General features: G+C 33.2%; 1 protein-coding gene across 7 annotated transcripts in view; it reads right to left on the bottom strand.

Annotated features, from left to right (window-relative positions):
* The window catches only part of LOC108693170 (sterile alpha and TIR motif-containing protein 1), a 93,118-nt gene that overhangs the window by 17,848 nt on the left and 60,884 nt on the right, over window positions 1-14,386 (bottom strand). For 5 of the 7 annotated variants that reach the window (XM_018201974.1, XM_018201970.1, XM_018201971.1 and 2 more), the window contains 4 exons: window positions 6,325-6,456; window positions 3,224-3,486; window positions 1,430-1,688; window positions 294-461 (listed from right to left, as the gene is read on the bottom strand). In XM_018201974.1, the coding sequence (XP_018057463.1) occupies window positions 294-461; window positions 1,430-1,688; window positions 3,224-3,486; window positions 6,325-6,456 (822 nt within the window). Of the gene's footprint in view, window positions 1-293; window positions 462-1,429; window positions 1,689-3,223; window positions 3,487-5,045; window positions 5,182-6,324; window positions 6,457-8,963; window positions 9,026-14,386 lie in introns of those variants that run through there. The other 2 variants (XM_018201972.1, XM_018201973.1) reach the window with 2 other exon arrangements.

Here is a 14,386-nt window from a genome sequence, read left to right on the forward strand (position 1 = left end):
ATTGCGGTTCTTTCAGTGGCGAACATTTTTGACGATTAATTACAAAGGGATACAATTTATCTTTTTATATTGTCCATTATTATCTATATATTTTCTATTATTTTTTATATTATTGTTTTTATATTATTATTCGTCTATGTTTTGTATTCTTTTCTATATCTCTCCGCATTTATTTCTAATGCTTTTCGTAAAAAACGCTATATTTCTTTTATTAAACATTATGCAGCAATAATTATTCCAATGTGATTCTCCAGGAACATTTTTGCATTTATTCAAGTATAAATATCACTTACTCTCGCAGCAGCGACGCTCTTCTCCGCCGAGACGCCGTCGAGCTCGACACGCGCCCTCGCCGCCGTTGCTGCGCTCTGTTCCTTGTATGAGACATCACCGGCTTGTAGGGCCCTCATTTCTGCACTATTCGCCGTCGCCTTTTCAGCGCTAAATCCATCCGTGACGACCTAACAAAAATCAGTTGATTATTAGACGTGAGGTCTGAATAAAAAAGCTAGCAAATTGATCTGAGGCGTATCGTGATACACGACACCGAATCTCGATGGTTTCTCACGCATGATACCTAAGGATAGGACTCGCAGTCCTTGACCTAGACTACCTAGAGGAAGCCGCACCTCGGCCGCCATTCGCTATGCATCTAACATCTCCGATGTTCGTAATGTATTAATAACATCTATCAAACGTCACCATTCGTTCGGTAAATTCAAGCTAAATTAATCGCGCAATTCTTATCAAATACGTATTTTTAGGTACTCGTTATTTTGCGGATAGCTTACTGAATGGCTCGACGAGAACACGTGCTGATAGCGTGCGCGAGATCGACTCCATTTTCAATATTATGAAATTCAGTATCGCCAGTAACCCAACCCAAGTTATTTTCATGTATTATATTCATGTATTATGTCTTTATTTTATTACTACACTTTTCTACATGAGATTCTTGATATCATTTTTTAAATTAAATTCTCAAAATCTGATAAAAACCTTTCACAAATCTTATAAGAATTATTCCTCATCGAACGAGTAATTATCAGTTTCTATTTATAGTAGACATAAAATCATATTCTCGATTTTATTTATATCCATTATTATTATAGTTAATTATTATTTATTATCAAAATTATTATTTATTATAAAAGATAGTTTTGGTCCAACTTTAAAAAATGTCTAGTATAGCAAGCATATTTAACATGACAAAATGACATAACATCTTAAAACGTCTGTAAGACTGTTCTTAAGATGTCTTATGTTTCAAATTCTGACAAGCATGCTGTTTAGACATTGTCATTTGGACTAAGTTATCCCATTTTATGATAATTATTTTTAAGATTAAATGTAAAATTTTTACAATTATTAATATAAAAGTGATACTCAAAAGGTGCTGGAGATATGAAGACAGGAAAATATCACTCACTTTTGTTTTTGAAGCGCTAGTCATTTTCTTCTGTTCGAACTTCATAGTTTCCTGACCAGCAGGTAGGTTTGGCATACTCGGTATATTCATCGGCGGGCTCATGCTGTGATGAAGATTGTTCAGCGAATTCAGGGAACTTAATTGGGACGGAGAACCGCCTGCTAATGTGACAGCATCGTTGACAGGTGGCGGCGTATCGGTATCCGGAAAAGTCACCAGCGGTTCTGTGAGATCGGTCTCTTCCGATCCACTGCCATCTCTGCAGAATTCCACAAAAAGAATTCATGAGCTATAATTAATGATATATTCTTATATTCTTATTTCTAGAGAATTCGGTTCGAATTGGATATGAATAAATGAGTGATGAAATTTTATTATGAATATAATTTTATTATGAATATAGAATCTTTTTTGATTAAGAAAAATCTAACTAATAATTATGTGTGTATGTAAAGTAATATAATAAATATATAAAATAAAAGTTAAATTAAATTAGATAAAATAGATGGAAAATAAATGTATATATGTGCTAATATATGTATGTGTAAAAAAGATTTTAAGACAAAAAAAAAAAGATTTTAAGACAAAATAAAAAGTGAAGCAATATTACACAAATTTTAAATATTTAAAAAATTATACTATTTAAACATATTCCTAGTGTTTTTACATAAGAGACACACATATAATTTACAAAAGCTAATTACTTAAAAAAAAACCACTTTAAACAAAGAACTTATGTTTTATATTTTTTTCTCGTAGGATAATATTCTATTTATATTTATTTTTATTAATAATGGATTACTTTATAAAGACGATTTGTCAATGAAATACTTACCTTTCTGCTGTGATATAACAGCAATGGAATATTATCTTATATTTCAAAGTACGTAAAACGACACGTGAGCAATATGTTAAAAATAATCTGACTACCACGAAAATAGCATACGAATCGAAATTATGCGTACACAAATATTCGCCGTTGACGTGTTTCAGAGCTTTCAGTTGTGAAAGCTTTAGTTGCGAAGCTAAAACGTGTGAATTTTTAGAAACTGAACAAAATGAATCACTGAGCTTTTCGTAACTAGTAGTTGAAGAAGTAACTTCCGAGAAATCTTCACATTTTCATGAAAAGATGAAATCAATGATTTTTTCAAATATTATTGCAACCAAAGTCATTAATTTTTTTTAATTATATATAACTGAGAATTACTTATAATGGCTTGAAATAAATTCTTAGTTATCAATTAACTCTCTTATATGCTTCATATTCATAGTAAAAATGTTCACTTTTATAATAAAATAATAAGTTATATCAATTTGATACTTTATATTTTAATGAAATATACACAAAACTTAAAAAATTTCGAAATAACCTGTTATTACATATAACACAATCCAAAAGTAAAGAATGTTTTTATAAATTATCATGTATATAGAAGAGAATTTTGAAATATGACTGCAACAAAACAAGGAACACATCGCAATGATGACATGTGAGATGACAGATTCGTCACGCTGGCACACTTGAAGATACTTTAAAAATATTAACTTTTTCTATAAGAAAATACATGAAATAATGCGTACTTTTCACTAAACACTCATATTGCATTATCCATTAAAACTTTTTCGAAAACGTCAGATCTTTTCACAATGAACATTGTTTCATCATAATAAACTCATATAAAGAATCACAATTATATTTAGTCAAAAATTAAGTCTATCTTTTAAGAATTGAATCTATTCTCAGAAATAATTTATTATTCTCAGAATTAATTTATTTGAGAATGAACCAACCTGTCTACGAGGTTCTCCATGCTGTTGCGCAGCCGTTGTGAAAAGTTGGTCGAGATGTTCTTCATCTCCGAGATACCGCGTTTGAGTTCCGTCAGATCACTTTTCATGGAGCTCGCCTTCATCTCACTCGACGAAGACGAGGTGAGAATCCTCTGCGAGGACTTGGCCACCCTGCTGCTCGTACTGCTGCTGCTGCTACTACTACTAGTACTGGTACTGGTGCTGCTACTACTCTGATGTTGGCTCTGATTTGTCGTCAGCATCTGCCGAGTCAAAAGCAGTTTTCATTCTATTTAAGATCCGTATAAGATGACTCACTCGCTTCGAATCTCCCGCTCCAAGATTCTCTTTATCTCTATCTCTCTTTTCCGTCTTTCTATTAAATATATCGAATTTGTAATCATTTATTTATTTCTTGATTTTATTCTTTAATTTTTTGAGAGATAGTCTTATTTAAATTTCTCTTTCTCTCTCTCGACATTTTTGTGTATTATACTTATGTCACGTAAGTAAGTTCTTTTTATTTTAATATAAAATAAATAAAAAAAAATTGTTTAATTGTTTTACTGCTATAAAAGTATAATTAGAAAAAATAATTTTTTTCATCGGCTTAATATTTGAAAACAATATAATAAATATAATAAAACTTTTCATATACACATTAAATGTGTAATGCATATGCAAATTATTCATTTTATTATATAACTATTCCTCTTTCTCTAAGTTTATTGTTATTAATAGTGAATATTTTCGATAATTCGACTATCATGACAAGATTTTCTGAATAATCTTTTTTTTTTTAAACTAAAGCCAGATATTTCGCTTTACACAAATGAAAAGTATAGTTCGAACAAATAAAAGAACTAGACAGGTTTAAAGGGAAAAATGTAAACAGCATCTGTTGTAGCAATCACAGCAATGACTGTTGGCGATAAGCCAAAAGTCATTACGATGTACGAGATGACTCGGCCAAACCTGGAGACAAAAAGGGCCTGGTAAATTTAGAAGGAGCAACGCTCTCTCGAAATGACGAGAGAAGGGACCTTGAAGCACAGTACCAAGGTTCACCAAGATTCTGCTGAATTAATCTTCAATGGAAAAATATGCACGTGGGCGGCTACATTGCGTAGTAAACGCCTGTAGTCGTTTTCGAGCTATCACTTCTGATTGCTCAATGATCGGAGATAGTTTGACAAGTGGTTTTGCTGGCGAGACGTGTAGCCACTTTAACCGCGACATACATGTCACACATGTCATGCATATAAAAATTCTTATGCACACAACGCATTTAATATTAAATATAATTTTCTTTCTGACTGAAATTTGATTTACCTTTAATTCTGATGTGACATAAAAAATCCAATAAACGAAAATGTAATTTATTTTATCATTAATTTTAATCAATGCTTAATTATCATTAATCCTTTTAGAAATTTCGACAGATTTGCCTATCAATTTTCTTTCCATCTATACCATTAATATTGCGCAATATCATAATCAACTTTTGCTATCTCACAATTAGCAATTTAATAAGAGGTTCAAAAATGTAATTTGTATTAATTATAGCTTTCCACTTAATTTTTTAAATTAGTAATCAAATATTAACAATCAAACTTTCTGAGATATTAATCTGACCGGTAATATACCTATCTGGTGATATAGAGAAATAAATTAGATAAGAATGTGAATGGCAAGCGTCAGTCAAGCGAATCAATTGACTTGCGCGAGTAATGACGATGATTATTATTTTAGGCGCTTTTAGCACAGATCGCGTCGATAATAAAAGCGTAACGGATGAATAATTCTAAATTTCTGTGATTACTTTCAGGAAATTCGTCTCAGATGTGGGCGTCGGAGGCGCCGGACACTTCATCTATAGCTGACGCAGAGAAGATTATATAGGAAGACAGATAGGCCGCGTAGTCTTCACAGGTACTTCTTGAATTAGAAGAAACAATCTGCGAAGAAGATGACGATCGTGTTTTCCTCGTAATAAGAATAGATTGCGCACTTCTGCGAAGTTGTCACAATCGAAAAGAGTGAGATATAGCTCTTTTTTCTTTTTCTAAATTTCTAAAGTACCAAGTTAAAAAGAGACAAAATTGAAGAAAAATGATGCTGTTACAATTCTTTCTAATGGAGCACAGATACGGAGATCAGAAAATACACATCTATATCTATTACGTCTAGGATTTTCCCCGAAGTAGCAAGGCCAAATAAATATTGCAGCATATCGCAACTCGCTTCTGCTAAATGTTCACAAAGATGCAAAATTGCGTGAAGTGTAGGTCTTTGGATTTAAATTCCATTCGAAAAATACAATCGTGCGTAAAACATTTCGGAGTTAACGTATTAATTTATTGCGAACAGATTAATTCAATGTACCGAATTTAGTGCAATTAATAATTCAATAATATAAAAACGTGAGAAAATGCAGTTTCCGATTTAGAATTTTACGATTTAGATTCTTCGATATAACTTCGATATAACTCCTCTTCTCCCATACTCTAAAAAAATCTCGGTGTAGATTTAACATCATACGATATTTGTATAATTCTCACCATGTTAATGTTAATCTTAAAACTAGCATGATATGGATTTAAAACTTACAATGTTATATTAATACAGTGAAAATTATATAGACACTGTATGGTATTAAATTATTAATTTATTAATGTATTATACAATTATTAATAATTTAACGTATTAATATATAAATAATTTAACATATAATGATACATACAATATAATGCATCATATATATTATTATATTAAATTATTAATCGTTTTTTTTTTTAAATGCATTGATATTTTTCGTTAAGAAAAAAATCTGTCCTCTGAAGATTTTTAGTTTTGCACAAATAGATTTTCAAATTCATTTCAGAAAAATAACCATATCTCTCGCATGTTAATTAACAATAAATACGCGGAACATACTGCGAGAAGAGACGTGTATTGAGTCCTGCGAAAATATTAGTGACTGAAATACAAGTGACGCGTCTTTCCTATTTTTCAAAGAATCGCAACATTCGAGAAGCGCGCGCAAATATTTGATAGTCAAAGAAAGAGAGACAACAAAAGTCCGAGTTGGAGATAATCACCTGTGATGACGTGGTGGTGACCTGCGGATGATGCGTGACGTGATGCGTCCTGCCAGTCACCAGGTTTTTCTTTTGAAAATTCTCCATGGCAGTATGCATGTTTTCGCCTCCTTCCACCGGGAATTCCGACATCTGCAACGGATAGTATTATCATCAAAATGAATAGCAATCAGGATATTTAAATATTTATTACAATAAAATTATATGTAGACATTTATTTTATTTGTGATGGAGACGTGTTAACGATCGTGTGTACGGATGTTTTAATTACGCGTTAATCAAGTTGGCGCAGGAATTCGCCTTCTGCAAGGGCCTAATAATAGGCTCTGGGAAATAATTGGCAGCTCGAGCTTGGCGAGACTAGAAAGACTAGTGAGTTCTCGCAGTAGGTTTTCGCGTTGCTATCGGACTGCACGAAAGTATGCACGAAAGTATACGCTGAGTGCGTAAACGAGAGCGATATATGCGAAGCCCACGCGTACGTTAATAAAAAGCTCGATCAAGAAATCACGCGCGATCGAACCCGGATCTCTCGATAAAACGCTCCGATTCCTAAAGGTGATCAAGCTTTCCAGTCTCGCGTAGAGCGCCGATTTGCCGTCTACGTATGATGGAATACTAATTGTAAGCTCGCTGACGGAAATACTATCGAGAATGCTCGAGGCTGCTTGAGGTCGATATAAATGTTCGATAAAACTCGACAGTTGTACTTCGCCATTGTTCAGCCTGCATGTGATTACATAACAGAACGGTTCTGAAAAAGCTAGCAAGAGGATTTCATAGAAAATAATTAACACATGGAAATATAAAAAAATGTAAATTTCGTTTTTAAAAATGATTTTAAATATATCACCCTTTTGTTCTTTTCTTCGTGGTCAGTATTGAGTGATTATATTCGTCGATATATCGATATATTTCGTATGCCGTATAAATTAAAGGCTATCAATAAAAAAGCAAGATAATGTCATGTAGAAACCTTTTAACTTCAAAATAAACTGCACTTAAATTTAATAATTTCGACGAAAGAGTTACACGCTGTCATTATATCGTTTATATGTTGCACAATGCACATATAATTTTACGACATAAACAATGTAGTGTTAAGTAAGATCGCAGTGGCGTAACTTTCATATTTTTATAGGAAGGAACGATATATAATTCGAAGGACCTCATCCAAATGTTACATAGTGCTCACAGCATATATATCTTATAATATTATCAATTAAATTTTATTTATTTTAATAATTACGAGAGCAACTGGGCTACTTTAATTATTTCTAGTTTATTACTTTCTTAATTTCTTCGTGCAACATTAAATACATTTAATATATCGCATAAAGATCACTCCTTCGATTCTTACAATTGCGAGCGCACTGTGAGATGTGTGCCAAAATACAATACATCGGCAAAGTGTGCACCAATTGTTGCACTCTAGGAGCTCGTTTCGCGGTATAAATGCAATTATACAATCGGCACAAGTGCAACTATCGCGAGACGTGCGTGGATGGGCGATACGTTACATTCCGTCCATTCTTTTGATAATTCCGCGGGATTTGCATAGGCGTGGGTAAAACTCGGACGCGTGCAATACACGAGATGCAATATCCGGTATCTTTCAGAAAACTGACCGACGTAAAGCCGGTTTAACTTTACCTTTTCGCACAATAATATAATTTCAATAAAATAATTCTAATAAAATATAATTTTCTTTACATATTAAAATTTTAGTTTTTATTTTAGTTTTCTCTTCTAAAAAGAAAAATAATAACATAATATTTGTATGCGTTCTATGATATTAAGTCAACTTTATGTGTATATTTTATATTTATAAATAATTTAAAAAATTATTAAACTCTGTGGGTATTTTTGGAATATGTAGGAGATCTAGAATTAAGCATAAATGCTCAAAAAACCAGAATGCTCCAAAAGCAGGTATCATGTTTAAGTCAAGGACCACAATTCTTTCCAATCAAACAGATAAAAACCGGTCCTAACTAAAGACTCTTAAATATTGTCCAAGTGTGAGGATCGAATCTCAAAAGAGATTTGTTATTTTCCACTTTGGAGTGCGTATTTAACAAGTTGAGATTAACGCGAAAAAATTTCAAGTTGATGAAAATGTTAGAAATAACTCAAAAATTCCGTTGTCAAATTTAACAAACGTTTAGATCAAGTTACTTTTTGAACGCGATCGTACGGAAATCTGAAACTGAACATTCGCTCTAGGGAGTATATCTATCAGCCGCGTATCTCTCGCGCGGCTGATTGACGTGCTGTTCCTAGACAAAGACAAACCGGCGTGGTATACTCGAAAGAAGAGGAAGCGAGGATAACTTCTGCTGTTATCGCTTCTGCTGTCTCCGATAATGCAACACACGGACTAGCTATTTCAGGATCTACAGCGTTAGAAATGTGGGAAAGGAACTCCTGTTTGGAGATCGATAGGGACTTCCCCGAAACATTCGCGCTGCAATTCGAACTCTGAAGTGTCGAACAACCACGTTTTTCTAGCCAATCGTCCTGCAAACATGACACTCGGAAAAAGACAAGGAGGAGGGGATGGAGAGAGAAAGAAAGAGAGAGAGAGAGAGAGAGAGAGAGAGAGAGAGAGATAGAAAGAGAGAAAGCGGAGTGCACACCCAGCTGACACCTGGCTGGCGTCCGATCGCCACGTAGCTCACGCGTCTTCCTGGCGAGAGCTCGACGATGAGAATCGAGAAGAGACGGTCCAGAGGATGAGCGGACTGCGCGTCGAGCAAATCACAGAAGAACCGAGGTCGCGCGGACGGATAGTACGTCGCGTTTCGGCGTGCCGGCGACGGCGATTGGCACAAAGAGCGACGACACAAATTCCACAATCGACAAGCATCGCACACGCCGGTCGCGCTCGCACTGAGGAGGAGTAACGGACGGTACCGCGCGTACGATAGCGACACGCTGGTCACATGGCACCGCCGGTCACGTGACACCCCTGGACGCCACCGCCGCGAACTTACGAACCGTGCGCGCACGTGATCGCCGGTGAGTTAAAGGGACGGGATTTAAATGGAAGTTATGGCTAGTTCTATTCTATTATTATTCATAAGTTCTACTTTTGCTTATCATCTGCATCGGAATCTTCTGTCTGAAATTAATTAATTAAGTCGAAAAGAAATTTAATAGATCTCGATCAGATAAAGAGAGACAAAATTTAATAGATCTTGATTAGATAGAGGAGCAACGAAAATGATTAAATTGAAGTAATGAAAGTAAGATTTAAATTGTAGTAAAATTCTGCTGCAAGTAAATATTAATTTTGAAAAAGATAAATGAAAAGATTATATGATAAATATAAATAAATAAAATATAGAGATTAAATTAGATTTCTTTTATTAAATTTCTTTTATGGATAATAAGATTGATTAAAAGATTGATTACAGAAAAAAAATGAATGAGATCAATAAAGTTTTACTCGAAAAAATTAAAACGAAAATTGATGACATCAAGCATGGATTGAGGAAACATTCTAATTAACGCTGCGATTCTGGGAAGCTTATGTTCCATAAAAATAAGATTTTTCGATCTCGATTAAGAGCATAACCCCCAGTGAGGCAAGTGGGACGACGATAAATAAACTCGATTCCTAGAACGATGACAGTAAAGAGACGACGTTTTTTGTCAGCGCCGTCGTTGCAATGTTATGTAAGAAGTCTCTCTCTTTTTCTCTTTCTCTCTCTTTTATCCGGTCGAAAGTACATCTAGAGAAGTGCTTTTACAATAAACCACTTGATAGAAAGTTTACGAGAGCGCAATCTGAAAAAATCATTAAGGAAACCTATTATTTCATTCATTTTTCCGCGCCGCCTTTCATTGATCAAAAATGCAAATCGTGTGTTAATTAAGATCACCGCATATTTCCCGTATTTCAGCGTATTTCTCAAATAAAAAAAAAAGATAAAATCCAGTTGTTTAGGGTTTTTTAACAAGATTGTGACGGCCCTTGAATGATTTATAATCAAAAGGAATGTCGGATCTATCTTATCTCTCTAATTCGGGGCAGGGCACAAAATACCACACGAAGAATTTAGGTCAGTTTCTTCGAGATATCGAATACAAACAGGTCTTCTTGAGACTTTCGTGCTCTGTGTTATTCAACGTTTTCGTATTTTAATTTTCAATTTTTTTTAATTTCGAATTTAAACTTCAAAACTTTAGTAAATTTGATGAAAATTTTAGAATTTCACGAAGCTCAAAAACGTGGAAAAGAACTCTCCTTAGCTCTATCTCTTCGGCACACGAATAATCTTCCGAAGCTTCTTTGTCAAGGTCTCTTTGCGGAAACTGCTTAGTTTAACCACTGTAAATCAGTATTGACTACGAAGTGACGACCGCGAAGAAGCTTAACACTGTCTGCGAGGAAAGAGGGATACAAAGAGCGGAATGCAGTCCGGCGAGGTGCGTGAAGAAACTCGCAGTCGCGGAATTTCGGCGAAAGTATACCGGGTGTCCTCGATAGGCACTGAAGACTCTAACCCGTCCTGGCGGTCGCGTAGTTTTATACAAAATTAACACTCAGTTCGACTCTAATATTATTTCAATTAAATTTAATTAAAATAATTCTTCAACATTTTTCCGCGGATATTTGTATCTGTAATTTTAACGATTCTGATTTCTTATTAACACTTAGCAATATAACTTTTGGAGATATTATTGATAATATTTTTAATTAATAATTTTGTAAATAACATGGTCTGATAATAAAATTCTTAAACTGTAATAATAAAAAAAAACACAGACATCTCAGATAACAAAAGTTATATTTTATCTTCCAAAGTAATTCCCCATGACATCAATACACTTAACACATTTTTGATAATAAGTCTTAAGTTTTTTTAAGATCCGTAGTTGGAAACTACTGTTCAAAACGCTCACATTCCTTTGAATGTTTGAATTCGACGTTTTAAAAATGTTTACCTTTTATGTTTTTGAGCTGTAGAAATAACATGAAAAAGTCAGATAAAGAGGATGACTAATCTCAACAACCCCTTTCTTAGCCAAGAAAGCGTGACAACGACCTTACACACAAAGGAATCATCGTAAAAAATGTTTTTGATTAGAAATGAGTTGTTGAGATTAGTTACCCACCAAATCTAATGTTTTTTTAATGTTAAATTGTTTCGGATTTCGTGGTATTCCCACAGCTCAGAAACATAATGAAGAATAAATATCTTCAAGACGTTGGAGATATTAAAAAAAATATGACGAATGTTCTGAATAGCATTCTAACTACAAACTATAAAAAATATTTTGTATCAAAAATATGTGGAGTGTATTGATATCATGGAGGACTACTTTGAAAGTAACGTTATCTGAGATGTCTATTTTTTATTGCTACAATCCAGGAATTTTATTGTTAGATCTTGCATTATAAAAAAAAATATGTCATAATAGATCTCGGAGTTTGATTTTTAAAATTTTGATCGAGGAGCTTCAAAGATTAGGGCGGAGATTAGTTGAGGGGTTCCGATTTTGATCTCGGAATGTCAAGGGGTTTCTTCTTGAAATTCCAGGGCGCGACAGTTTTGACGTTACCGGGCTGGTTGAATAAATATGTGGGTGTAAAAGAGGATCTCGATGAGTTAACGAATGTACGTGGATATATTCGCGCCTCTCGTCGCGTCGCGTCACGTCGCGTTGCGGCAGCCACGCGCTCTTCGGCGCCGTTTGATTTACGATGGCCATAAATAGCATTCGCGAGTGGCTTTTTCCTGTGCCCGGCAGCAATAACAATTTAAAAGAGGCCGCTTTGCTGTGATATTACTCGCACTCCTGCCAGATATCAGTCGTCTCATTAGCCGAAAACTATTGAGCGATCAGTACTCGAAAATTGACTGTATAAGAGAAATTCCGACAAGACCCAACAGAGAGTTCAAAGGTAATATTGAAAGAAACATAAAGAGTTGAACTTTACATATTCAAATATTCATAAGAAATTATATTAATTAAAAGTATTAATGAAATATTAATTTGATATACTTAGCATATTCGTTTGAAAAACAAAATTTCTCCAAAAATTTTTCTTTGCTCTCGTCTGTATTTTAAAATAAAAATTATATTACATTAATTATATAAAATTATCCAATATTAATTTTAATTTGAATTAATATTGTTAATTTATAATTCAATTTTAGATATTTAGTTTCGTTTTAATAAAAAATATTGAAGAGTTCTTAATCAGAGTTTTTAATCTGATTCTTCCGAGTAGAGAGATTTTAATGATAGAATAAATTTTCAACAATAGAGGAAACACAAAGCAATGCAACGTGAAATATCACGAGAATCAATTTCTTCGTACACATTTTACATATACTTCGGAGTGATCGAGAGTCGCTATCGCTGAGAAAGCAGATTTTTTATTAGCAGACAGCTGTAGGCGTCTTGACTGTTGCCAGACACAAAGAACCGATTCGAAGACGACATCGTTGGTATTATACATGAAGTCGCATTCACAACTGACGAATCTCTTTTCCATCTGTAATTAAAGGCTCAAATAAATGCTGTTGAAATAATAAATCGGTCGAAAAAAATCCGAATCACACCTCATTAAAAAAAATTATCTCAATTTTTGCAGAAAATAGTGTGTGCGAAAATAATAGAAAAATAATAGACAAATGCATTAAAAAGCGTCTAGAAATGTATATATTGAAATATTAGGTATGGGAAAAAGTTCATGGCGTTTTTTTAATGCCATCTAATGGGAAAAACGTCACGAACTTTTTCCCATACCTAATATTACATTTAAAAGTATGTTTAGTTTATTAACAAAAAATTGAGAGTGAAAGAAGAAAGTCGACTTTTTGTAGTTCCATATGAAATAAATTTATATAAGATTATTTAATCGGCGGATTGATCATTTTATCAATTTGCGTTTTGCAACAGCACTCAAGTGTGAAATGGGCTTAAGATCAGTAAGATTCGTTACTGATGTTCATATACTGGATTAACCTTTCGTGGCAGTGTCCACTTCTTTCGCGCATTCTACTTTGTAATGCTATACACCGTGTGGGAATGCGAGGCTATTTGGAAATTTTCTAAAAACTGTCTGAAAAAGACATTTTCTTCTCGTTTTTGTGTGTAAAATTGCAGTATTAGATTTCTCATTATCAATTCTAAAAAATTGTAATCTTTGAAATTAGACATTACCAAACATCATTTGCATTTTGAGCTTCTTTGATTTCTTCTAATCATCGATTTCTTCTAATCATCATTTTTGATATTACTCTTATTTGACGTTACTCATAAAATGAATTAACCCTGATATATTACTCGCAGAGTTTTAAAACAAAGGCGCCTTGTGCGGTCAGAAACTCGTTTCCATGTGCATGTTCCATCGGTTATGGGCATAAAGGAGGCATAAAGGAGGCATAAAGAAGGCCAGTTGGTGTAACTATACAGCAGTGGCGATTTCTGGATGTATTTCATGATGTCGCGTTGCCTTGAAAACAAGAGTTTCAAGTTTTCGATACTGGAGCAAATTAAAGAGTCTATTTCTTTGATGTCGATTTATTTTGTTGCCACTTTTCTTCTTTTTTATACTTAAAATTTATTTGTTACGTGTAAAATGCAATTTACGTATCCTTGTATAATTACAATAATATATGTTGTAAATACAATAAATATAAGTACAATAAATATAAATATAAGATAGTATTCAGAATATAATTACGTTATACACATTATTATTGTCTATTAACTCATCCTTTCGTAACAAAATTTCTACTCTTGTAGATTCATATTAATAAAAAAAAAAAAACATCCATTCATTATTAAATTGTTTTATTTTATTTCTTATTTATTGTTCCTCCTCTCCAAAAATTAAAGCTAAAATTTAATTTTTTTCTTATCAATTTAAAAATAAGAAATTATAAAGATTCGATCGAAAATCAATCAAATAATATGCAGAGATAAGAAGCGTGAAATAAAAGAATATATATCTCTAAAATATTTTAGTTATTTCTAAAACGTAAATCTTTTTCTAATTATCTATTATATCTATTCAGTTCTTTTATATAAAAAAATATAT

This window comes from Atta colombica, unplaced genomic scaffold, assembly GCF_001594045.1.
Source record: "Atta colombica isolate Treedump-2 unplaced genomic scaffold, Acol1.0 scaffold88, whole genome shotgun sequence".
Classification (NCBI taxonomy): domain Eukaryota; kingdom Metazoa; phylum Arthropoda; class Insecta; order Hymenoptera; family Formicidae; genus Atta; species Atta colombica.